At 46.8% G+C, this 24,165-nt stretch overlaps 1 protein-coding gene across 1 annotated transcript; it reads right to left on the bottom strand.

The window, feature by feature from the left end:
• Positions 1–749: 749 nt before the first annotated feature.
• On the bottom strand, positions 750–3,307 carry EIF1 (eukaryotic translation initiation factor 1). Its single transcript, NM_001014884.1, is given in 4 exon segments — positions 750–1,598; positions 2,030–2,131; positions 2,276–2,439; positions 3,144–3,307. Coding segments are annotated over 4 exon segments (342 nt in total). The 5' UTR covers positions 3,175–3,307; the 3' UTR covers positions 750–1,553.
• Between the last annotated feature and the right edge of the window lie 20,858 nt (positions 3,308–24,165).

The raw sequence follows: 24,165 nt of genomic DNA, 5'->3' as shown, positions 1-24,165 counted from the left end.
CTGGATGGGGGTGGTGGGAAAGATTTCCAAATCCTGAGATGCTGCAGCTCTTCAGCCAAGCCACTGGTGGCCTGGACCTGTGCCTAGTGTCACAAGCTGTGTGGCTGTATGCCAGTCTCACACTCCTATCTGGGGTCGGCATTCAAGCACAGGTTGTCTGCCCAACTAGGATGAATCTTGAGTCCCATGATTCTTTACATATACTGAATAGGCAACCTCTGTAAAACATTTAGGTCATCTGGTGGGAAGAGCAGTGGAGCCCTGGGTCCTAGAAAACATGTTAGCACCTACTAGCCTTGCAAATTTCCACATCTCATTTCTCTTAAGCATCAAATAGATGCAATTATTCTGTTATCTCCTGAGATCTACCCAAGTCACGTTGGTTCCACAGACACATTCACTGTCATGGTTCCAAGGTGGCCTCTACTCCAATTCATCATACATCCAGGAGGCTAACAAGATGGTCTGGTGACTAAGTAGCCAAGAGTTGACTTTTCACGACCATTCTCAGCAGGTCTTTTCAGGACGCTGACTGAGACAACAGAGCGCTGACCAAATGTTTACACAACGGCTAACAAGGCGGGGTGGGGAGTGTGCTTGGAGGGACAAGCTCACTACTTTTTCTTGGCTAAGAGGGTCAGGCCCCAGTTAAGGAGCTGTGGGTCCAGATGTACCCTCTCTTGCCATTTCTGTGGTTCCTCCACATGCATAAGATTGATTATATATTAAACAGAATCTACAAATCAAATGTTTCTGAAAACAAGTTTTATTTAAATAAGGGTTTAAATACATTACATAACATTAAAACTGAAGAGGGGAAAAAACCAAAAAACCAGTTTACTTCACACGGCATTGGGCAGCTGTTGCCAGTAAGCTGCAAGCTCTACAGCTACGTGACTGGTAACATTGGTTTGAAATTTGTTCCCTTGTCAAAAGTTTAACTGATAGAAGGTTGGCCTCACATTCTAGTTTGGACATCAATTAGCTAGGACATGTCTGGTCATGAAGACCTTGGTGGCAAGCCAGATGTCCTATCACCTTCCTGGAGGGTGGCTGCTCTAAGTTCTGCCCACCCAGTCACATTGGAGACATCACGGGATCCTTCCCTGACCACCGAAGGCACCCTCTAGCAGCACAGCTGCCATACCCATCCTCCGCTCTCCGCTTCATCGGGGACTGTTCAGGTGGTGACACTTTCTCAGGGCAGGGAACTTTGCAGAGGGACTGCCGAGGAGCTTCTGGCCAGACATAGCCATCTGTGATCTTGGGGCTCTGGACTTGGCTGAAACATCACTGTTATTGCTTTGTTTCAGGCTGGACACTGCCAGGCGCCTACTGCTTGACCTCTGTTTAAATGAGGGACTTCAAGACTAGACAGCATGGCTCTTTTCAGTTTATTGCATGAAGGAGTTACACTAGTCCAAGTTAAAAGCAGACCCCAAATGGTTACATTATACAAGCTGTGAGGTTTTTAAACTTGTGACAAGGGACAGAAGGGAAATTCTACTCATTGCAAGGAAATCCTCACTTAAGCTTCAGTGAGCCAAAAGCACTTAAAACCCATGAACCTTCAGCTGGTCGTCCTTAGCCAGTCCAATCTGCAAAGGAAAAAAGGGCAGTTTTAAGAGGGAGCAGAGTAAAAGCCTCCATTTCTGATGACAACAATCCTCTCTCCCTACTTCTACACTTGGCCAAGAAAAGTCCCAGAGCCAAGGTGCACTGAACTCAGGGTACACTCAGTTTAGCATCAGTGGTGTAATAAGATTTTGCCACTTAAGAATAGCCAACCAGACATCCTGTTTTAGTGTCTATGTGCACAACGTCCTTAAACTAGATCCAAGCTAGTAAACTTTAAGGTGGACAAATCCCTCCTTTCCAGAAATACACTATGAACTTCAAAAACTGTTTGGCTTAGCCTTATAAAACAAACTTCTATGTCCCTAGAAAAAACTGAATAGACCAGGCAGATCTGAGATTAGTTAACCAGGGAAGAGGCACAAATATACCAACAAAAAGCAACAGAACTCACCTCTACCAGGAACTGGCATATGTTCTTGCGCTGGTCACCCTGTAGCTGAATTACTTCTCCATATTCTGGATGCTCAATTACAGTACCATTGCAGGCAAATTTCTGCAAGAACAATACAAGTAAAACAAGTCAGGCCAAGCAACAGTTTGAATGCCGTTAATACCCCTTTTCAGTAAATAATACAACTCAGCAGCTCCATGGAGGCAGGGTAAATATGACTTTCCTAAAATCTCATTAAAAACCTACCTTCTTAAACGCCTTCACTAGTTTCTTTTTATCGTAATCATCAGCGATCCCTTGGACAGTAGTAAGGGTCTTCCTGCCGTTTCTCTGTTGAATTCTTATATGGATATAATCCTCAGTGCCAGCAGGAAGCAGATCATCACCCTTACTTGCATCAGCAAAGGGGTCTGGGAAGAAAGGTGAAGCTTGTTTAGTGATGTTGAGCTCAGATGCCACTGCCACCCTTCCACTTGATCTCTTCTGCGTGCAGAAACTGATACTGAAATCGTCAAGGCTTGGTCGGATCAGACATGTTCTTTGTTGGCTCTCCTCGAACAGGTCAGTCCGGGACGGCCAGCTTTCCCAGCCTGGGAGAAAGCCTGGGCTTCCTGCCCCAGGCCCGCCCTGGGAAGCCGATCACGTGTCGGGGGAGCCAGGGCAGGCCGGCGGCGCCCCACCCAGCTGATGCAACCGGCCGGAACCCGAGCTCTAAGGCGGGGCCACACTTCCCGCCCCATTGGCGCGCGCGGGTGTCACTTAGGCTGGCACCGCCTCTCCCTCCCGACACCGTGACAACGGCGGTGACGTACCGGACGTGACGCAGGGGTGGCAGGAGGGGCGGGTGTGGCCCGAAGAGGCCCGGGAGCCATTAGTAAATGCGCCACCCGAGACGCGAAGCCCGCCCAAGGGCTGACCTCCCGCCCGCTCCTTCCGGTCGCGCTCAGGGGCCAACTCTAAGGCCCAGGCCGTGGCCCTACAGCCCGCGGGCCAAGACAGTTCCCCTCCGCCCAAGTTTACGAAGACCTACAACGTTTAGCAGCTTTCTTGGCCCTGTTTGAGACCGGAGCGCCCCACCGGGGCCTTCCTCCCCTCGGGACTTTCTGGGACTTACCGAAAGAGTGGAGGTTCTGGATAGCGGACATACGATACGATTCCTTTTCCTCGGTGGAAACGGCCTGCGGAAGGCGGCGGCGGGAGAAGGCGGGCAGGGGGGACGGAGCGTCGGGAAGCGAGGGGGCTCAAGGGGGAGGCTGCTGAGTCCTCGGCGGCGGCTCAGTGACTGGGGCGGAGGGGCGGCGCCTGTATTCACTTATATAGCCGCCCCTGTGACGCCAGCGCGCTGCCCTCACGTCCACGCCCCACCCACGGCGTTGTGCCCCCTGCGCCCAGCCGCCGCCGCTTCCAATTGGCCTTCGGGCAGGGACGCGAGACGGCGCTTGCGCAGGAACTGTGTTCTGCGGGAGGGCGTCCTCTCGACTAGGGGAGAGATGGAAGGGGGAGGGAAAGGTTGGTCTGTCTAAGCGCCTGCGCAGTGCTGGAGGAGGGTGACAGCGGCGCAGACAACTGGCGGATGTTTCGGTCACGCCTGCGTACTATGATCTGGAGGGTTCTGTCTTCTTGACCCTGTTGCCGGGCGGTCTTTTCGTGGGGGTAGATTTGGCACTCCTTAGAGAGGATTTAGATACTGACCGTCCCAAACACGACAAATTCCCACTATGTATGAACCCACCCAATTCCCTACTTTACAGATTTACTCTTTGACGGATTTAGGGCGGCATGTTAATGTACAGTAGTGTAACCAAAACCTTATTACTTAGATTAATGTATCATTTAGATGAATCTAATCTAAAAATGGATTAATCTACTTTAAGCTTATCATTTAGATCGTCCAAGGAAAGAATGTCCAGATCATCAGCAGGAGTTCAAGGGAGAGTAACGTTGGTTCTGGGGGCCAAGAAGAATTCACGCACTTAGAAGGGGGTCCTTGGTGTCATACAAATTGTGTGGGGTTGACCTTTCCCAGAGCTTAGTTGAATTATTGCCTTCAAAACAGTCAACCTGGGACTTCCCTTGAGGTCTAGTGGTTAAGACTTCACTGTTCTCAATGCAGGGGCCCAGGTTGGATCCTGTCAGAGATATAAGAGCCTGCATCCCACCGTCTCCAACTCCCCACCCCCCGGGGACCAAAAAAGAAAAAAAGGTCAACCTTTCTTGCACTTTTAGCTTATTAATTGAAATGTTCATAATTGCAGGGGGACATAGCGAGGTTTTAGACTCTAAAGGCGGCCAGAGGTCAGACAGGTAAGATAAAGGAGTGCAGACAGCCAAGTGTGATGTAATGGGGTGTGGTAGGGGCCAGGAGGTGAAAACCAGAGGCTGCACCGCCAGACACCTCTACCCTGTTGTGCTAGATCTTCTTCATGACAACTTGGAAATTCAGATGTTTATATAAAATCTCTTGATTTCTAAAGATTGCCAATAAATTTAATTTTGGGGAAAACTCTGCAAGCCAAATAAAATGTGTGCTAGTCCCAAGGGCTGCTGGTTTATGTCTCTTGATGCTCAGCTCCGTGGAGTCTAGTAGGGGGGAGAGAGACAATAAACAAATAAGATGACAGATTGTGACAGGTGCCAAGAAAGAATTAGGTGACATGAGAGAGTGACAAGGGCTTCAGAAGGCCTCTGAGGAGGTGACATCCCAGTTTATGTTTCAGTTCAGTTCAGATCAGTCGCTCAGTCGTGTCTGACTCTTTGTGACCCCGTGAATCGCAGCACGCCAGGCCTCCCTGTCCATCACCACCTCCCGGAGTTCACTCAGACTCATGTCCGTCGAGTCAGTGATGCCATCAGCCATCTCATCCTCTGTTGTCCCCTTCTCCTCCTGCCCCCAATCCCTCTCAGCATCAGAGTCTTTTCTAATGAGTCAACTCTTCGCATGAGGTGGCCAAAGTACTAGAGTTTCAGCTTTAGCATCATTCCTTCCAAAGAAATCCCAGGGCTGATCTCCTTTAGAGTGGACTGGTTGGATCTCCTTGAAGCTTAGAGGGTGGGAAAGAGTCCACTGTGGGGCAAGATGAGAGTCCAGAACATGGAAAGCCCTTGGGGAGGAAAAGCTGGGTTTACTTGATAGGTTTTTGATTCCGTATTTACGAAGTAATCTTTTAAATAATAATTTGGCTTTCTTGAAGTCAGGAGTTGGGTTACCATGGCAAGAAGTCAAGGGTGTCGCAGTCTCACACCCATCCCAGTCTGAGAAGCTAAGAGCACAACCTTCCTCCACGTGGGAACCTGTACTCAGAGACATGGCTCTGCTTGAAAGGGGTTTCGGGAGAGAAAGTGAAAGAGTCAGAACTGGCCTTCTCAGTGAGCATGTATATTTTGTAATATGAAATTTTAAAGTAGCAATGTGGTCCAGCTGATCTTTTCTGTCCTTTCTATGTTATAAAGAAGAAATTGTTTCTCTGCCTCCAGTTTATAAAGATAGATTCTGTTTCTTTTTTCCCCAAAAGTTTTAAAGCTTTGCCTTTTCACATTTAGGTCTTTAAACCACTTGGAATTTTGTGTGTGTGTGGTGTGAGACAGGGCTCTAGTATTTTTCCCTTTGTGGATAGCCAATTGTCCCAGCAACGTTCGTTGACTAATACCTGATTTGTCCTGCCTTCTCTATCATCATTGTATTTCCATTTATGCGTGGATTCATTTTTGGACTCTCGTCTGTTTCACTGGTCTATTTATCCCCAAGCCACAATCTCTCAATTATTGGAGTTTTACAAAAAGTCTTCGTGTCCAATAGACGCACCCCTGTTTTGTTTTTCATCAAGATTATCTTGACTTTTGTTGGTCTTAGTTCCCCTTTCGCCTCATGGTGTATCATCACGCCCCACATTCTACAGTGTTCTATGAGGCACCTGAACTTTCTTATCTCAGGGTCTGTACATGTGGTCCCTTCCCTTTTCTTCCCTCTACTTCTCTGTTTGGTGTCTCCCACTCATTCTCTAGGACTCAGCAGGGAGTTTACTCTGTGCCCCCACTTCCTCTATCTGGCATTAGCTAGTGCATTTTGCTTGCCTCTTCCTTGAACTGGCTACATAAATTGCTGAGCCCGGTACAAAATGACAGCGTGAGGCTTTTTGTTCCAAAACGGTTCAGAATTTCAAGACAGTGACAGCAAAGCCAAGCACAGGGCTCTCCTGAGTACGGGGCTCTGTGTGATGGCACAGGTGGCGTGCCCATGATCCGACTCTTCCTGTTCCCTTATTTATGTCCCTGCTAGACTGTGAGTTCAAAGGAGCTGGGTACATGCCTGTCTCCTTTTCTGTGTATGCACAGTAGGTGCCTTCACACAGTGGGTGCTCAGTGATCGTCGAACAAACAGGCATTGTAGGTGTCACTGATCACGGTTCTTGGCCCTCAGTAGAAACTGATAAGAGGCCAGATGAAAAATCTAGGCAAGGCTTTATTGGGGCCCCTGCTGCAGCATGGGAGAGCAAAAACAAGCAACAAGTTCTCTTCTTTGCTCCCCGAGGAGGGGTGAGTTGGTTCTTTGTGTGGACAGAGGGTAGTGGCATATCCATGGGTTGGGCCAGATGGGAGGCTTAGGTGGTTTGCCCACTTCATTGGTGGTGATGTGTGCCGGGCCTTGAGCACTACCCTGCTTTTGCTCCCAGCTCTTCAGAAGTGGCAGTTAGGTTTTTGGTCTTTTTGTATCTTGTTGTCCATAATTTGCCCCAGTTGTACTTGCATTCAGTTATTTTATTATTTTTTTACACAGTTATTTTTAGTTCCTTAGAGTTTCTTTGTGTTTTGTTGCTTGATATATTTGTGCAGGAGCAAGCACTTCAGCAAAGGGTCCCAGGTCCTGGCCTGTCTCACAGGTACTCAGTGGTAGGGATGACCGACCCCTGGCTCCAGGCTGTAGCCTCTGCTGCCCTTTTAGAGAGTCCTGGGGTGAAGCATTGGGAAAAGTTCTTCTCAGAGGCTGGGCTCCATGGCAAGCTGCTGGATCTGGCCTCCTGGTGCAGGGCAGGGAGGGTGGCCCTAGATAAGCACATTCCCCAGCTCTTGTTGCAGGGACCTGATGTCCAGTTGACTGTAAATAGTTATTGCCACAAACACACACAGGCTTCACTCTGGGCAGGCTGCAGTTCAGAGGCCAAGCCTGGAGCAGGTAGGACACCAAGTTCTTGGTTACTACCGACTTTCTAGGCCCTGCTCACCTCGCTGGGACTCCATTGTATCCCCCCGAAGGAGGACTCAGGAATTTCTAAGACCTTTGCCAGGTCTACAGTCCATAGCTCTGTGCTCCCTGCTGGGAACATTTCTAAGGAGAGGTCTATAAGAATCCACTGTCCAGTGTGGAGATTGCTTCCAGCCCGGAGAGCTTGTGGAGTACTGATGGAGCCAGGATGAATTTGTCTGAAAGTGACATCTGTGCCTGCTGACAATACTGGCTGATTTATTACCGTGCTCGTAGTTTTGAGTCCTGGCAGGACATGGAGCATGGGCTACCTGAATCTGAGTATCACCTCTACCTCTTCCTGCCTGCGTGACTCAGTCTCCCAGCCTCCATTTTTTTCCATCTGTACAGAGGGATACTCACACGTTTTCTCTTAAGTTTTTGAGGGGATTAATGGCACCCCACTCCAGTACTCTTGCCTGGAAAATCCCATGGATGGAGGAGCCTGGTAGGCTGCAGTCCATGGGGTCGCTAAGAGTCGGACACGGCTGAATGACTTCACTTTTACTTTTCACTTTTCATGCATTGGAGAAGGAAATGGCAACCCACTCCAGGGTTCTTGCCTGGAGAATCCCAGGGACGGGAGAGCCTGATGGGCTGCTGTCTATGGGGTCACACAGAGTCGGACACGACTGAAGTGACTTAGCAGCAGCAGCAGCAAAGAGAATATATGATAGGGTAAAAATGTTACATTATTAAATCACTAAGTAGATTATGCCAGATTCTCACCAAAGAAGGGAGAAAGAGCGAGCGAGCTCCTCAGAATGAGGCAAACATGGGCATCTCTCTGGGGTGAGCTCGGAATGTGGCAAGGGCATGGCTGTGTGGGACACCTGGGGACCCTCAGCCTCGATTAAAGTTCCCCAGGGCTCTGAACTTGGCATGCAAGCAGCAGACTCTCCCACCAGGAAAGGAGCACATCTTCTGGGGAAATAGGTGTCTCCATGGTAACCAGGGTAGATGGTTGATCTGGTCCAATGGACCTCCCCGTAGCTCTGGTGCTAAAGAAAACTCTGACCTAGAGGGAACCCCAGGGATCACTGGAGGCCCTGTCACACCCCAGGTCGGATTTCTGAGCAGCTGGTGGGATAACTGGCACAGGTTTTAACTTGCTTGAAAGTCAAATAAATGCTCTCTTTCTTGCTTTCCTTATTTGGGAGCTACCGGTTATGTATGTACATGTTGGGAATCATGCCCCCTCACCCTTCCTCAGTGAATGAAGTCTGCTGTTCTTGTCACTTGGAAAAGGAGGCAGACCTGGGCTTGCTGTGGCTCTGACCACCTAGATTGCACGGGATTGTTGTGAGATGTGCGTTTCCTCGATCATCTCTTCAGCCTCCCTGCACCCAGGGTTGGGTACTGGGAAGTGACACAAGGGACCCTTTATGGGGTATTGGAAACGATCTCGATCTTGAGACTGGTGGCAAAAATTCCTGGAGCCTAGTATGCTTTACTACCCTCCAACCAACCCGCCGCGCTGCCCCGCCCCGCCCCCGGCCCTCGCTGCCTCCCCCCGCCCCCTGCCCCACTGCCAGGCTGTTTTCTTCTTCTTTTTGGCTGCGCTGGATCTTTTTTTAAAATTTATTTTTAAAAAGTGTTTTATTTGTTTATTATTTTTGGCTGCGCGGGGTCTTCATTGCTTTTTGCTTGCAGGCTTTCTCTAGTCGCGGTGAGTGGGGGCTGCTGTTCGTTGCGGCACGGGGACTTCTCACTGTAGTGGCTTCTCTTGTTGCCGGAGCACGGGCTCTAGGCACACGGGTCAGTAGTTGTGGTGTATGGGCTTAGTTGCCACTAGGCATGTGGGGTCTCAGTTTCCCGACCAGCGATTGAACCCATGTCCCCTACACTGGAAGGCGGGTTCTTAACCACTGGACCACCAGGGAAGTCCCACCAGGCTTTCTTCTTGTCACGTTTCCTCTCATAGTCCCCCGAACTACGTCCCTTGCCAGGGACTCCTGCTCAGTTCTTCTTTGCTGGCAGAGCATCTGCCTTCCCCATCCTGCCTTCTGCTCCTTCCCCCTCCCCTGGGATCCTGCAGAGGATGGGATGGGATGAGGGGAGGCAGCTTTGCTTAGGGAGGGAGTTACAGGCCAGAGTCCCTGGCTCCCCTTCCCTGGGCAGGCCAACTGCAGACTTGCTTGTGGGGAGGATTAAGTGTAGCCTGGTCTCATGGAGGAAGCCAAGAAGGGCCAGGCCTGGTGCCCATTGTCAGAGAGTTCACAGCCTGCCAGGGTTCGGAAGATGTCCCCAAAGAGCCAGGGACCCAGGCAGAAGGGAGGAAGTGCCAGGCACAGGTGCACACAAGGTGGTGTGTCCTGAGTGTGGCAGTAGGAGTCCCCTGGCATGGGCGGGGCAGTGTGTATGTGGACATTTCAGATGGAGTAAAGACCATCAGATGTGTGGTGTGGAAATCAGTTCAGACCTGGCCTCTCTCTGGGAGAACTGCATGGGTGTGTCTGGCAGTCTGCCCTTTTATTTTTTAAAAAGCTAATGTAGGGATTTCCCTGCCAGTTCAGTGGTTAAGACTCTGCACTTCCAATGCACCAATGCAGGGGGCGTGTGTTTGATCCCTGGTTGGAGAACTAAGATCCCATGGGACCACATGTATACAAAAAAAATTAATGTAATTCACATAAGGGCCATCTTCAGGAAAACCTCTGTGTTCACCCAGCAGCAAGTCTTCCTTGGACTTCAAGTCCTTCCTATGGATGTGAGAAGATCTCTCCTACCAACTGGGAGAGAGTGGGTGGCTTGTACTTAAGATCCTGGGGAAGAAACACAGAGAGAGTTGACAGGGCACAGCTGGGTGTCCCCTGAACTAAGTCACATGACTCCACACCTCCGTACCCTACCCCAGGCACTCAGCTCCTGTGCAGATCTGCCTTGAGGCCGGGTCATCTGGAGGAACCAGGCCTCTCTGGGTGGCCTTTGTTCTCCTCTGCACCCACTCACCTTCCCACAGTAAATCCAACTCTTGAAGGGCCATGTGGGGCCCACTTGTGGCTCGTGAACCCTGGAAACAGGACCAGTCTGAATGCAGCTCCATTTTATACTTAATGTGCTATTAAATGTAAAACATGCATGGAGTTTTTAAAACTTAGCTGAAAAAAAAAGTAAAATATCTCAGTAACTTTTATATAAGTACTTATTGAAATAATAATATTTTGGATATATTGTGTTAAATAGATCATTAATTTCACCTGTTTCTAAAATGTGGCTATTAGGAAATTTAAAGTTACATGGGTGGCATGCATTATATTGCTCCTGGAAAGTACTGCTCTAGGTGATTCCAGACTGAAGAGAGGGTTCCTTGGCCCAGCAAGTGGCAAATCCATACTCATACAGTTGGCTGTTCCCCCCAGCTTTCTCCTTACCAACATTAGACTTCTCTCCTGGTCTTCTAGTCCCTCCTCAGTCTTCTCTGATGAGCTGACCAATTGCTTCCTGCTCCCAGTTTAGAAAACAGCTCAGGGACGGTCATGTGAAAAGTTGGTCACGGATCTTTTCCTTCCCCAAGTCCAAACTGGGTCTCCTCCTGGGCAGGGCTGAGGGTTCTATCACCCGGAAGGTGAAGGTCTCTCCTTTTGTCTCACACCCAAGCTCAGCCCAAGCTGACACTCCCACCAGTTAGTGACCAAGTATGGCCACCTGAGGGCTTCCCTGGAGGTTCAAACAGCAAGGAATCTGCCCGCAGTGTGGGAGACCCAGGTTCAGTCCCTGGGTTGGGAAGATTCTCCTGGAGAAGGGAATGGCAACCCACTCCAGTATTCTTGCTGGGAGAATTCCAGGGACAGAGGAGCCTGGCGGGCTACAGTCCACGGGGTCATAAAGAGTCAGACACTGAGTGACTAACACTTTCACTGTTTTCATGGCCACCTGACCATGCCCCAGGGGACTGGGGGCATTGGCCTTGTCTTTTGTCCCAAATAGCTTAGATGCTGTCCTCTTAACCCCTAATAACACTCTTCCTGAGAGGAATTCTAGGAAATAAGTAGAAAAAAAACACTTTATTCTTTATCACAGTTTCAGGTTTATAGCAAAATTGAGAGAAAGGTGCAGAGAATTCCCTCCTGCCCCCAGGCAGGCATGGCTGTCTTCTCCGCTATGGATATTCCCACTAGAGGGGTACATCTGTCATAATCAGTGAAGCTACACAGCACAATCACCCGGAATCCATGGTTTACGTTAGTGTTCATTCCTGGGCAATACATTTTTAATTTTGTGAAACTAACAATTACTGAGCACTCACGACCCACTAGGTGCTGTCCTGAGAGTTTCCCACTCCTGTCTCACAGGATTAAAGCAGGTGGTATTAGCTCTTTCGTAGGTAAGGCACCTGGGTTTGGACAAGATCGCTGGCCTGGGTGGCGGTGACCCTCTTCTTGCTGGGCAGCACGGCCATCAGAGGGGCCGGGTTTCCAGGCGAAGTCTTGGATGATTCTGCCCTTGTTAAGGGGGTTAGTCACTTCCTTGATGGGGCTAGTGCCTGGGAGTGCAACCCCAGGTCTTGGTGAGGGGGGATGTTACTTCATGCTTGAAGACTGAGTCTGGGTGGCCAGTACTGCTGTGGACAGGGCAGATATCACAGCACATAACTGACTTTACAAAACTTTTTTGACCCTTAATTCCTTTCTTTAAACAGTGTCTGAACTCCTACTTTGACCAGGATTGTGCTGGGCGCCTGTCCCCGAGGGGTCAGGGGAATCTCCAGAGTTCAGTTGTGGTTTAGAGATGAGTGGGATGACGTGTGTGTATGTGTGCATGCATGTGTGTATGTGAATAAATGGGGTGAGAGTGCATGTGCGTGCTATTGGTGTGTGCCTGTGGATGGGTATCTGAGTGTGAGTGTACACGTGAGTGTGTTCCTTTCTTTCTTCCCAGATGTTCCTGAGGAACTGAGAGCTTCCTGTATTGCAGCCCAAGCCTAGGGGAATCATTTCAGTCCCTACAGGAGGCCCTGCTGACAAGATTGTTGTTGTTTAAAATTTTTATTTATTTTTATCTTCGGCTGTGCTGTAAGACCATTTCTCTAGTTGTGGTGATTGAGGGCCACGCTCTAGTTGCGTTGCTCGGGCTTCTCATTGTGGTGGCTTCTCTTTGCAGAGCACAGGCTCTAGAGGGCAGGCTCAATAGTCGTGGTGCACGAGCTCAGTTGCTCTGCAGCATATGGGCTCTTCCTGGATCAGGGATCAGATCCACGTCTCCTGCATTGGCAGGCAGACTCTCCACCACCCACCCACCAGGGAAGTCCCAAGATTAGGGGTTTGAATCAAGGGACCATTTGAAAGGCTGTCCTGCTACCTGTCTATTCTGTATCTTCAGACTGTTACCAAGTCCAAGGTCATGCTGCTTACTACACAGCAGGCTAATAAATCAAGAGACCAGTTGCTGGCACAAGGAATAGCGACTTTATTTGGAAAGCCTGCAGACTGAAAAGATGGTGGACAAGTGTCCCAAAGTACCATCTTCCTGGAATTAGAATCCAGGCTTATGTTCAAAAGGGTGTGGTTAGTTGCTGCAGACTTCTTGTTGCCAGAATTCTTTGTTCCTGCAGCTGTCTGTGTAGGTCAGGTTTTGAAGTTCCTGTAAACCTTCAATAAGACAAATGTTATTCTCTGTTCTGAAACTTTTTATTTCTATATGAGTGGAAAATTGTTATACCTTTAAAGGTCAGAGCTTTGAGAATGGACTATTCTGTATATTTCAGGCTATAGGCAGCATTCTTGTAGCAAAAGCAATAGAATACAAAGGGTCAGTTCAGTCACTCAGTCGTGTCCAACTCTTTGTGGCCCCATGGACTGCAGCATGCAAACTTCCCTGTCCATCACCAACTCCTGGAGCTTGCTCAAATTCACGTCCATCAAGTCGGTGATGCCATCCAACCATCTCATCCTCTGTCATCCCCTTCTCCTCCTGCCTTCAATCTTTCCCAGCATCAGGGTCTTTTTCAGTGAATCAGTTCTTTGCATCAGGTGGCCAGAGTGTTGGAGCTTCAGCTTTAGCATCAGTCCTTCCAATGAATATTCAGGGTTGATTTCCTTTAGGACTGACTGGTTTGATCTCCTTGCTGTCCAAGGGACTCTCAAGAGTCTTCTCCAATACCAAAGTTCAAAAGTATCAATTCTTCAGCACTCAGCTTTCTTTAAAGTCCAACTCTCTCATCCATACATGACTACTGGAAAAACCATAGCTTTGACTATATGGACCTCTGTCAACAAAGTGATGTTTCTGCTTTTTAATATGCTGTCTAGGTTGGTCATAGCTTTTCTTCCAAGGAGTAAGCATCTTGGCTGTCAGTCACCATCTTCAGTGATTTTGGAGCCCAAGAAAATAGTCTCTCACTGTTTCCATTGTCCCCTTCTGTTTGCCATGAAGTGATGGGACCAGATGCCATGATCTTCGTTTTTTGAATGTTGAGTTTCAAGCTAGCTGTTTCACTTTCCTCTTTCACTTTCATCAAGAGGCTTTTTAGTTCCTCTTCACTTTCTGCCATAAGGGTGGTGTCATCTGCATATCTGAGGTTATTGATATTTCTCCCAGCAATCTTGATTCCAGCTTGTGCTTCATCCAGCTCGGCATTTCTCATGTTATACTCTGCATATAAGTTAAATAAGCAGGGTGACAATATACAGCCTTGATGTACTCCTTTTCCTATTTGAAACCAGTCTGTTGTTCCATGTCCGGTTCTAACTGTTGCTTCTTGACCTGCATACAGATTTCTCAGGGGGCAGGGAAAGCGGTCTGGTATTCTGAGCTCTTTAAGAATTTTTCACAGTTTGTTACAATCCACACAGTCAAAGGTTTAACATAGTCAATGAAGAAGAAGTAGATGTTAAACTGAAAGAAATAGACCCAGTATGGGATCAGATTTGTTCTTCCCTAATACAAGACGATTTGCATAATCTCTCTGAACCTCAGTGTTCTTTCCTATATGTACCAGGAAAAACCCACTGGCTTAAATCTATAACCCCCAGTTAACCTTCTAAGGAGAGCAATTTCAGATCCTTGAGGGACCTTAGGGGACAGGTGGAGGAACCTCATTGAGTTGAGATGTTGGGCTGAGGATGAAACCCCAGGGAAGGAGTAAGTGCGCCATCAAGGCTGGGGGCCATGCGTTCGGTGAGGAGAGGTGGAGAGGGAGGGGCTGGGAGAACCGATGGGTCTCAGGCGGCCTTTGGGAGGAAAACTTTGTGCATGGTGTGTGTCCCACCTGCCCCTCCTCACTGCAGAAGCAAATCCTTGGTAAAATAGTGATTGCTCATTGGTTGAGGAGAGGGCTTTCTTTAGGGGAGAGTGAGGTTTTGGGTTTGCTTCAAGACTGGCCTGAGCATCTGCATGGGAGAAACTGTGGCACTTTGGTTACTTTACAGGGAGGTCATGGCTCATTGCAGAAATATTTACTATCTGCTTCCAAGGGATGGGCATGGCATTAAGCACTTTATATTTGCTGTCTCGTTCAATCCTCCCAACATCTCACCCAGTGGGAATAGCTCTTCTCTTTTATAGATGAGTATGCTGAATGTATGGATGTGAAAGTTGGACTATAAAGAAAGTTGAGCACTGAAGAATTGATGCTTTTGAACTGTGGTGTTGAAGAAGACTCTTGAGAGTCCCTTGGACAGCAAGGAGATCCAACCAGTCCATCCTAAAGGAAATCAGTCTTGTATATTCATTGGAAGGACTGATGCTGAAGCTAAAACTCCAACACTTTGGCCATCTGATGAGAGGAACTGACTCATTGGAAAAGACCCTGATGCTGGGAATGACTGAAGGCAGGAGGAGAAGGGGACGACAGAGGATGAGATGGTTGTATGGCATCATCAACTCAATGGATGTGAGTTTGAGTAAGCTCTGGGAGTTGGTGATGGATAGGGAAGCCTGGTGTGCCACAGTCCATGGGGTTGCAAAGAGTTGGACACGACTGAACGACTGAACTGAACTGATGCCTAACTTAGAAGGCTGGAGGTATTTCTGCAAGCCCACAGCTGGTAAGTTGCAGGGCTGCATTCAAGTTCTGAACCTGTTCCCTTAACTGTGAGGGTACAGCTGCCCTGGCTATGCCCCCCACAGACTCCTTGAAGTCACTGCTGGCTTCTCTTCCCAGGGCTGGGGGAGGCATAGAACCCTTGCCCAGGGCAGGGTGGTGGCCCTTGAATGAACCCACTTCCTTCATTTCTTTGAGCATCTCTATGTTTTGTTTTGTTTTGTTTTAAAATAAAGATGATTTCCCCCTGAATTATAAAATAACATATTCTTATTGAATACAAATTTAAAAAGTAGAAAAATGACCCCCACTCTTAAAACACCTGTTAAATCAGTTACTGCCTGGGGATGACCAGGATCCATCTTGGCACATTTCCATCTGTTTGCATGGGTTTTTATGAATCTGTCCACTGCTCTGAGTGTCCCTCTGCCTTGGGCCCTGTTATTTTCTTCACAGCCTTCAACATAGCTTCAGATCTGCCCCAAAGAATCCATTCTTACTTAAAACACTAGTGAATGATGTAAGTTTTACCCCGTGACCCTTGACAAAAGTGCGTGAGGACAGTCTAGCTCGAAAGTCAGCTTGTGCAGGCCCCTCTTGGCCTGTCTTATGCAGCTCTTTCTGGCTCTTTCATCTCCCACTTTGAGCCATTCCCAGTTCCAGGCCTTAAACTCCTGCCCCCTTGATTTTGCAATTCAGCTCTGCCCCATGCTTGACATGAATGCAGTTAAGGCATAGCTCCACTTGGCAAAGCAAAGGGCGTGTGGGATTGCAGGGCTCCTAGAGAGCAGATATAGTTAGAAACATCAAAGATGTGTGTTTTTTTCCCATTATTATACATTTAAACACAATATTTTTGTTTGAGATCAAATTGTACAAACTCTTTTATAACTTGTTTTTGTCATATAATAGAGAAGGAGGTACCCTAGTCTTAGTAAGAAAAAGGATGTGTGTGTGCGTTGATCCTAAAAAAAAAAAAGAAGGTGACGTAAAGCTGGGAGGGATTAGGGGCAGGAGGAGAAGGGGACGATAGAGGATGAGATGGCTGGATGGCATCACTGACTCAATGGACGTGAGTCTGAGTGAACTCCAGGAGTTGGTGATGCACAGGGAGGCCTGGCGTGCTGCGATTCATGGGGTCGCAAACAATCGGACATGACTGAGCGACTGAACTGAACTGAACTGAAGGAAAATAGGATATAGAGTAGAGAAGATGGGAATATTAATAGAAACTGGATTTCCTTGACTTTTATCTTGTTTTGGATGTTTGATTTGGGAACCATGTTTATATTTTACATAATTATAAGAATAATAAATGCAATGCTGTTGTTGATACTTAGTCGCTTCAGTCGTGTCCGACTCTTTGTGACCCCATGGACTGTAGCCCACCAGGCTCCTCTGTCCATGGAATTCTCCAGAATACTGGAGTGGGTTGCCATGCCCTCCTTCAGGAGATCTTCCCAAACCAAGGACTGAATCCAAGTCTCCTGCATTGCAGGCAGATTCTTTACCACTGAGCTACCAGGGAAGCCCAATAAATGCAATAGATGGAAGCATATCGAATATGTTCATTTTAGATATATTTAAATTCACAAGTTTGTAATGATTAAAGAAAATCCTTAGTAGTCACCTTTGGAGGATGTTAGAAAATCATTACTTTGTGAGCTTGCCTTTCCTGGAAGAACTGTGCCTTCAGTGTGGAAACTGATTGTAGATGTAGGGGAGGGATGTAATTCTCTTTATAGAAGTATTCTAGGTAATAAGTGAAGAAGGCAGGCTTCCCTAGTGGCTCAGTGGTAAAGAATCCACCTGCTAATGCCGGAGACATGGGTTCAATCCCTGGTCTGGGAAGATCCCACATCCTGTGGAGCAACTAAGCCCATGTTCAACAGCTGTTGAGCCTGCGCTCTGGAGCCCGGGAGCTCAGCTACTGAAGCCCTCACACCCCAGAGCCTGTGCTCCCCAACAGGAGAAGCCACTGCAATGAGAAGCTCGCACACCACAACTAGAGAGTGGCCCCCACTCACTGAAATTAGAGAAAAACCCAGGCAACAACGAAGACCTAGCACAGCCAACCTAAATAAGTAAAGTTACTTACGAAAAAAAGGAATGATACAATTAGACTGTTGCTATTTTTCAGCTCTTAATGAATGAATAATAGATCTGGGCATTGATCATCCACAGTTGCTAAAGTTGCCAACAGAGAAACACATTTCTCCTGCACCACCTATAAATTGTCCCTGCTGAGAAGGAGACAACCTTAAATCTGATCAAGACTTTAGGTCAAACTAGCAAGTTTCAAGCAACACAGAGAACAGCAAGACATGTTAAATTATACCATGAGAATGCAATCAGCAAAGTCCAGACACTGGCTATCAGGTTGACCAACAGTCTGGATCTACAGGACAAATCATCTTTTCTACAACACTTTCGTTGGGAGCGGAAATAAAATACAGGGAGGAGGTTCCTATCATTTGAAAGACTTAAGATCTATACAACCAGTTGTTTTGTGTGTACCTTATATGGATCACAAATGCAAAAGAAAAAAAAGTGTCATTTATAATCATGTGTGCTAAGTCACTGCAGTTCAGTTCAGTTCAGTTCAGTTGCTCAGTCGTGTCCCACTCTTTGCGACCCCATGAATTGCAGCATGCCAGGCCTCCCTGTCCATCACCAACTCCTGGAGTTCACTCAGACTCACGTCCATCAAGTCGGTGATCCCTTCCAGCTATCTCATCCTCTGTCATCCCCTTCTCCTCCTGCCCCCAATCCCTCCCAGCATCAGAGTCTTTTCCAATGAGTCATCTCTTCACATGAGGTGGCCAAAGTACTGGAGTTTCAGCTTTAGCATCATTCCTTCCAAAGAACACCCAGGGCTGAGCTCCTTTAGAATGGACTGGTTGGATCTCCTTGCAGTCCAAGGGACTCTCAAGAGTCTTCTCCAACACCACAGTTCAAAAGCATCAATTCTTCAGCCCTCAGCTTTCATCACAGTCCAACTCTCACATCCATATTTGACTACTGGAAAAACCACAGCCTTGACTAGATGGACCTTTGTTGGCAAAGTAATATCTCTGCTTTTGGATATGCTATCTAGGTTGGTCATAACTTTCCTTCCAAGGAGTAAGCGTCTTTTAATTTCATGGCTGCAATCACCATCTACAGTGATTTTGAGCCCCCAAAAATAAAGTCTGACACTGTTTCCACTGTTTCCCCATCTATTTCCCATGAAGTGATGGGACCGGATGCCATGATCTAGTTTTCTGAATGTTGAGCTTTAAGCCAACTTTTTCACTCTCCTCTTTCACTTTCATCAAGAGGCTTTTGAGTTCCTCTTCACTTTCTGCCATAAGGGTGGTGTCATCTGCATATCTGAGGTTATTGATATTTCTCCCAGCAATCTTGATTCCAGCTTGTGCTTCTTCCAGCCCAGTGTGTCTCATGATGTACTCTGCATAGAAGTTAAATAAGCAGGGTGACAATATACAGCCTTGACGAACTCCTTTTCCTATTTGGAACCAGTCTGTTGTTCCATGTCTAGTTCTAACTGTTGCTTCCTGATCTGCATATAGGTTTCTCAAGAGGCAGGTCAGGTGGTCTGGTATTCCCATCTCTTGAAGAATTTCCCACAGTTTATTGTGATCCACGCAGTCAAAGGCTTTGGCATAGTCAATAAAGCAGAAATAGATGTTTTTCTGGAGCTCTCTTGCTTCTTTGATGATCCAGCAGATGTTGGCAATTTGATCTCTGGTTCCTCTGCCTTTTCTAAAACCAGCTTGAACATCTGGAAGTTCACGGTTCACGTATGGCTGAAGCCACTTCAGTTGTGTCCAACTCTTTGAGACCTCATGGACTGTAGCCTGCCAGGCTCCTCTGTCCATTGGATTCTCCAGGCAAGAATACTGGAGTGGGTTGCCATGCCCTTCTCCAGTGGATCTTCCCAACCCAGGGATTGAACCCTTGTCTCTTACACCTCCTGCATTGGCAGGTGGATTCTTTAGAGAGAAATTTAAACACTGACCAGATTTCTTTTATTTATTTATTTTTTTGACTGCACCATGTGGCTTGTGGGAAATTAGTTCCCTGACTAGGGATCGGACCTACGATTGGAAGTGTGGAGTCTTAACTGCTGGAGTGCCAGGGAAGTCCCTGACCAGATATTCTATTATGTTGTGTGGTACTGTGATGAAATAAATATATATTTGGTTTCTGCTCCTAGTTCCTGACACAGAGCTCCTAAAACCCTTGTAATTTCCTGAATGATAGGGGTGCTAGAATAATTTTTTTATTAGAATGTTTGGTCTTGGTCTCTGGTTCCTGACACAGGAGCTTCTAAGACTCAAGTCTTTGGAGCAATAAGTGTCTTTTTGTCTGTTAATGTGATGCCTGGTGGCTGTGGGCCCTAGATAACTTCCGGATGAGGGCTGGTTGCCAGAGGAACCAATCACATGATTAGAGAGTTAGAACATTCAGTCTCAATCTCTAGCCTCCTCTGGGGAAGGGGGAGGGGCTGGAGATGGAATTAGTCACCAGGGGCCAAAGGATTGAATCGATCAAACCTATGTAATGGAAGTTTCATAAAAACTTTAGGAAGCAGAGTGCAGGTTGCTGAACACCCCATGTGTTGGGACGGTGGTGCACTCATTCCTGGGAGTAGAAGGCCCTGAACTTGGGACTCTTCTGCACCTTGCTCTGTATTCCTCTTCATCTGTCTGTTCATCTCTGTCAGTTATACTATCCTGTATAATTAACCGGTAATAGTAAGGGCTTTCCTGGTGGCTCAGATGGTAAAGAATCTGCCTGCAATGTGGGAGACCCGGGGTCGACCCCTGGGTTGGGAAGATCCCGTGGACAAGGGAATGGCTACCCATTCCAGTATTCTTTTCTGGAGGATTCCACAGACAGAGGAGCCTGGTGGGCTACAGTCCATGGTGTTGCAAACTAAGTGACTTACACACACACACACACACACACATGAGTGAGTAGTAAACTGTTTTCCTGAGTTCTGTGGGCCATTATAAAAAATTATCGAACCCAAGGAGGAGGTTGAGGGAACCCCCAATTTGTAACCAGAGTTGGACAGAACTGTGGGTCCCTTAGGACCCACCACTTGTGATTGATGTCTGAAGAGGGGGACTGAACCTTTAATCTGTGAGGTCTGTACTAACTATGGGTAGTTAGTGTCAGAATTGCTTGGTATGGAAAATCCTCACATTTATTGTCAGAAGTCTTGTGAGTAGAGAAACCATGTTTCTTTATTAAGGAATTATTACTAATTATTTTAATAATTAAAATTAAGGTCAAGAAGCAACAGTTAGAACAACAGACTGGTTCCAAATTGGGAAAGGAGTACGTCAAGGCTGTATATTGTCACCCTGCTTATTTAACTTATTGCAAAGTATAACACGCGAAATGCCAGGCTGGATGAAGCACAAGCTGGAATCAAGATTGCTGGGAGAAATATCAATAACCTCAGATATGCAGATGACACCACTGTTATGGAAGAAAGTGAAGAGGAACTAAAAAGCCTCTTGATGAAAGTGAAAGAGGAGAGTGAAAAAGCTGGCTTGAAACTCAACATTCAAAAAACGAAGATCATGGCATCTGGTCCCATCACTTCATGGCAAATAGATGGGGAAACAATGGAAACAGTGAGAGATTTTATTTTCTTGGGCTCCAAAATCACTGCAGATGGTGATTGCAGCCATGAAATGAAAAGACACTTGCTCCTTGAAAGAAAAGCTATGACCAACCTAGACAGCATATTAAAAAGCAGAGACATTACTTTGCCAATAAAGGTCCATCTAATCAAAGCTATGGCTTTTCCAGTAGTCATGTATGGATGTGAGAGTTGGACCTTAAAGAAAGCTGAGTGCTGAAGAATTGATGCTTTTGAACTGTCGTGTTGGAGAAGACTCTTGAGAGTCCCTTGGACAGCAAGGAGATCAAACCAGTCAGTCCTAAAGGAAATCAACCCTGAATATTCATTGCAAGGACTGATGCTGAAGCAAAAACTCCAATACTTTGGCCACCTGCTTCGAAGAACTGACTCATTGGAAAAGATCCTGATGCTGGGAAAGATTGAAGGCAGGAAGAGAAGGGGACGACAGGATGAGATGGTTGGTTGGCATCACTGACTCAATGGACATGAGTTTGAGCAAGCTCCAGGAGTTGATGATGGACAGGGAGGCCTGCTGTGCTGCAATCCATGGGGTCGCAAAGAGTTGGACACGACTGAGCGACTGAACTGAACTGATTAATTATTTTAGGTGTGATAATTGTATGAGGTTATGTTAAATAAAAAGGGTTCTTAGCTGCTAGCTACATACTGAAATATTTAAGGGTGAAATGCTATGATTCCTGGAATTTATTTGAAATAATATGTAGTGAGGAGGGAGGAGGTGGGTGGGGATATAAATGAAGGTGGTTTGTGAATTGACAGTAGTTAACTTTGAGTGGTGGGTGCATGGGGATCTTTTATATAATTTTTTTCTACTTTGGTGCATGTTAAAAAACTCCTGTAATAAAACAGTTTTTGTTGTTCAGTTGCTCAGTTGTGTCTGACTCTTTGTGATGCCATGGGCTGTAGCACACCAGTCTCCTCTGTCCTCCACCATCTCCTGGAGTTTGCTCAAATTCATGTCCATTGAGTCAGTCATCCTTACCATCACCATCCATCTATCTAACCATTTCATCCTCTGCTGCCTCCTTCTCCTTTTGCTTCAAACTTTCCCAGCATCAGGGTGTTGTTTTCCAATGAGTCAACACTTTGTATCAGGTGGCCAAAGTATTGGAGCTTCAGCTTTAGCATCAGTCCTCCCAAAGAATATTCAGGGTTGATTTCCTTTAGGACTGACTGGTTTGATCTCCTTGCTATCTAAGGGACTCTCAAGAGTCTTCTCCAGCACCACAATTTGAAAGCATCAATTATTCAGTGCTTAGCCTTCTTTAACTTCTATGCAGAATACATCATGAGAAACACTGGGCTGGAAGAAGCACAAGCTGGAATCAAGATTGCCAGCAGAAATATCAATAACCTCAGATATGCAGATGACACCACCCTTATGGCAGAAAGTGAAGAGGAACTCAAAAGCCTCTTGATGAAAGTGAAAGAGGAGAGTGAAAAAGTTGGCTTAAAGCTCAACATTCAGAAAACTAGATCATGGCATCCGGTCCCATCACTTCATGGGAAATAGATGGGGAAACAGTGGAAACAGTGTCAGACTTTATTTTTTGGGCTCAAAACCACTGCAGATGGTGACTGCAGCCATGAAATTAAAAGATGCTTACTCCTTGGAAGGAAAGTTATGACCAAACTAGATAGCATATTCAAAAGCAGAGACATTACTTTGCCAACAAAGGTCCATCTAGTCAAGGCTGTGGTTTTTCCAGTAGTCAAATATGGATGTGAGAGTTGGACTGTGAAGAAAGCTGAGCACCGAAGAATTGATGCTTTTGAACTGTGGTGTTGGAGAAGACTCTTGAGAGTCCCTTGGACTGCAAGGAGATCCAACCAGTCCATTCTAAAGGAGCTCAGCCCTGGGTGTTCTTTGGAAGGAATGATGCTAAAGCTGAAACTCCAGTACTTTGGCCACCTCATGTGAAGAGATGACTCATTGGAAAAGACTCTGATGCTGGGAGGGATTGGGGGCAGGAGGAGAAGGGGATGACAAAGGATGAGATGGCTGGATGGCATCACTGACTCGATGGACGTGAGTCTGAGTGAACTCCGGGAGTTGGTGATGGACAGGGAGGCCTGGGGTGCTGCGATTCATGGGGTCACAAAGAGTCGGACATGACTGAGCGACTGAACTGAACTGAACTAGCCTTCTTTATGGACCAACTCTCACATCCATACACGACTACTGGAAAAACCATAGTTTTGACTATATGGACCTTTGTCACCAAAGTGATGTCACTGCTTTTTAATATGCTGTCTAGGTTTGTCATAGCTTTCCCTCCAAGGAGCAAGCATCTTTTAATTTCATGGTTGCAATCACTGTCTGCAGTGATTATGGAGCCCAAGAAAAGAAAGAAACTGTCGCTTTCACTTTTTCCCCTTCTGTTTGCCATGAAGTGATGGGGCTGGTTGCCATGATCTTAGTTTTTTTGAATGTTGAGTTTCAAGCCGGCTTTATCACTCTCCTCTTTTACCTTCATCAAGAGGCTCCTTAGTTCTTCTTCACTTTCTGCCATTAGAATGGTATCATCTGCAGATCTGAGGTTACTATTTCTCCTGGCAATCTTGCAATCTTGATTCTAGCTTGTGATTCGTTCAGCCTGGCATTTCACATGATGTACTCTGCACTTCCCTGGTGGCTCAGATGGTAAATTGTCTGTCTACAATGTGAGAGACTTGGGTTCGATCCCTGGGTTGGGAAAATTCCCTAGAGAAGGAAATGGCAACCCACTCCAGTAGTCTTGCCTTGAAAATCCCATGGACGGAGGAGCTTGGTGCAGGCTACTGTCCATGGGGTCGCAAAGAGTCGGGCACGACTGAGCAACTTCACTTTGCACTTCACTTTCACTCTGCATATAAGTTAAATAAGACAATAACCATATATATATATATATATATATATATATATATATATATATATAATAGTAACATATATACAGGCGCATACTTAGTTGCTCAGTTGTGTCTTGACTCTTGTGACCCCATAGACTGTAGCCTGCCAGGCTCCTCTGTCCATGGGATTCTCCAGGCAAGAATACTGGAGTGGGTTGCTATTTCCTTCTCCAGGGGCTCTTCCCAGCCTAGGGCTTGAACCCGAGTCTCCTGCATTGCAGTCAGACTCTTTAACCACTGAGCTACGAGGGAAGCCCACACATGTATGTGTATGCACATGAGCCTCTTTCTGGACTGATAAACAGAATTCTGATTCTACAACTACATCAACTGCATCTTTA

This window comes from Bos taurus, chromosome 19, assembly GCF_002263795.3.
Source record: "Bos taurus isolate L1 Dominette 01449 registration number 42190680 breed Hereford chromosome 19, ARS-UCD2.0, whole genome shotgun sequence".
NCBI lineage: Eukaryota > Metazoa > Chordata > Mammalia > Artiodactyla > Bovidae > Bos > Bos taurus.
This window is presented reverse-complemented; position numbering and strand designations above follow the sequence as displayed.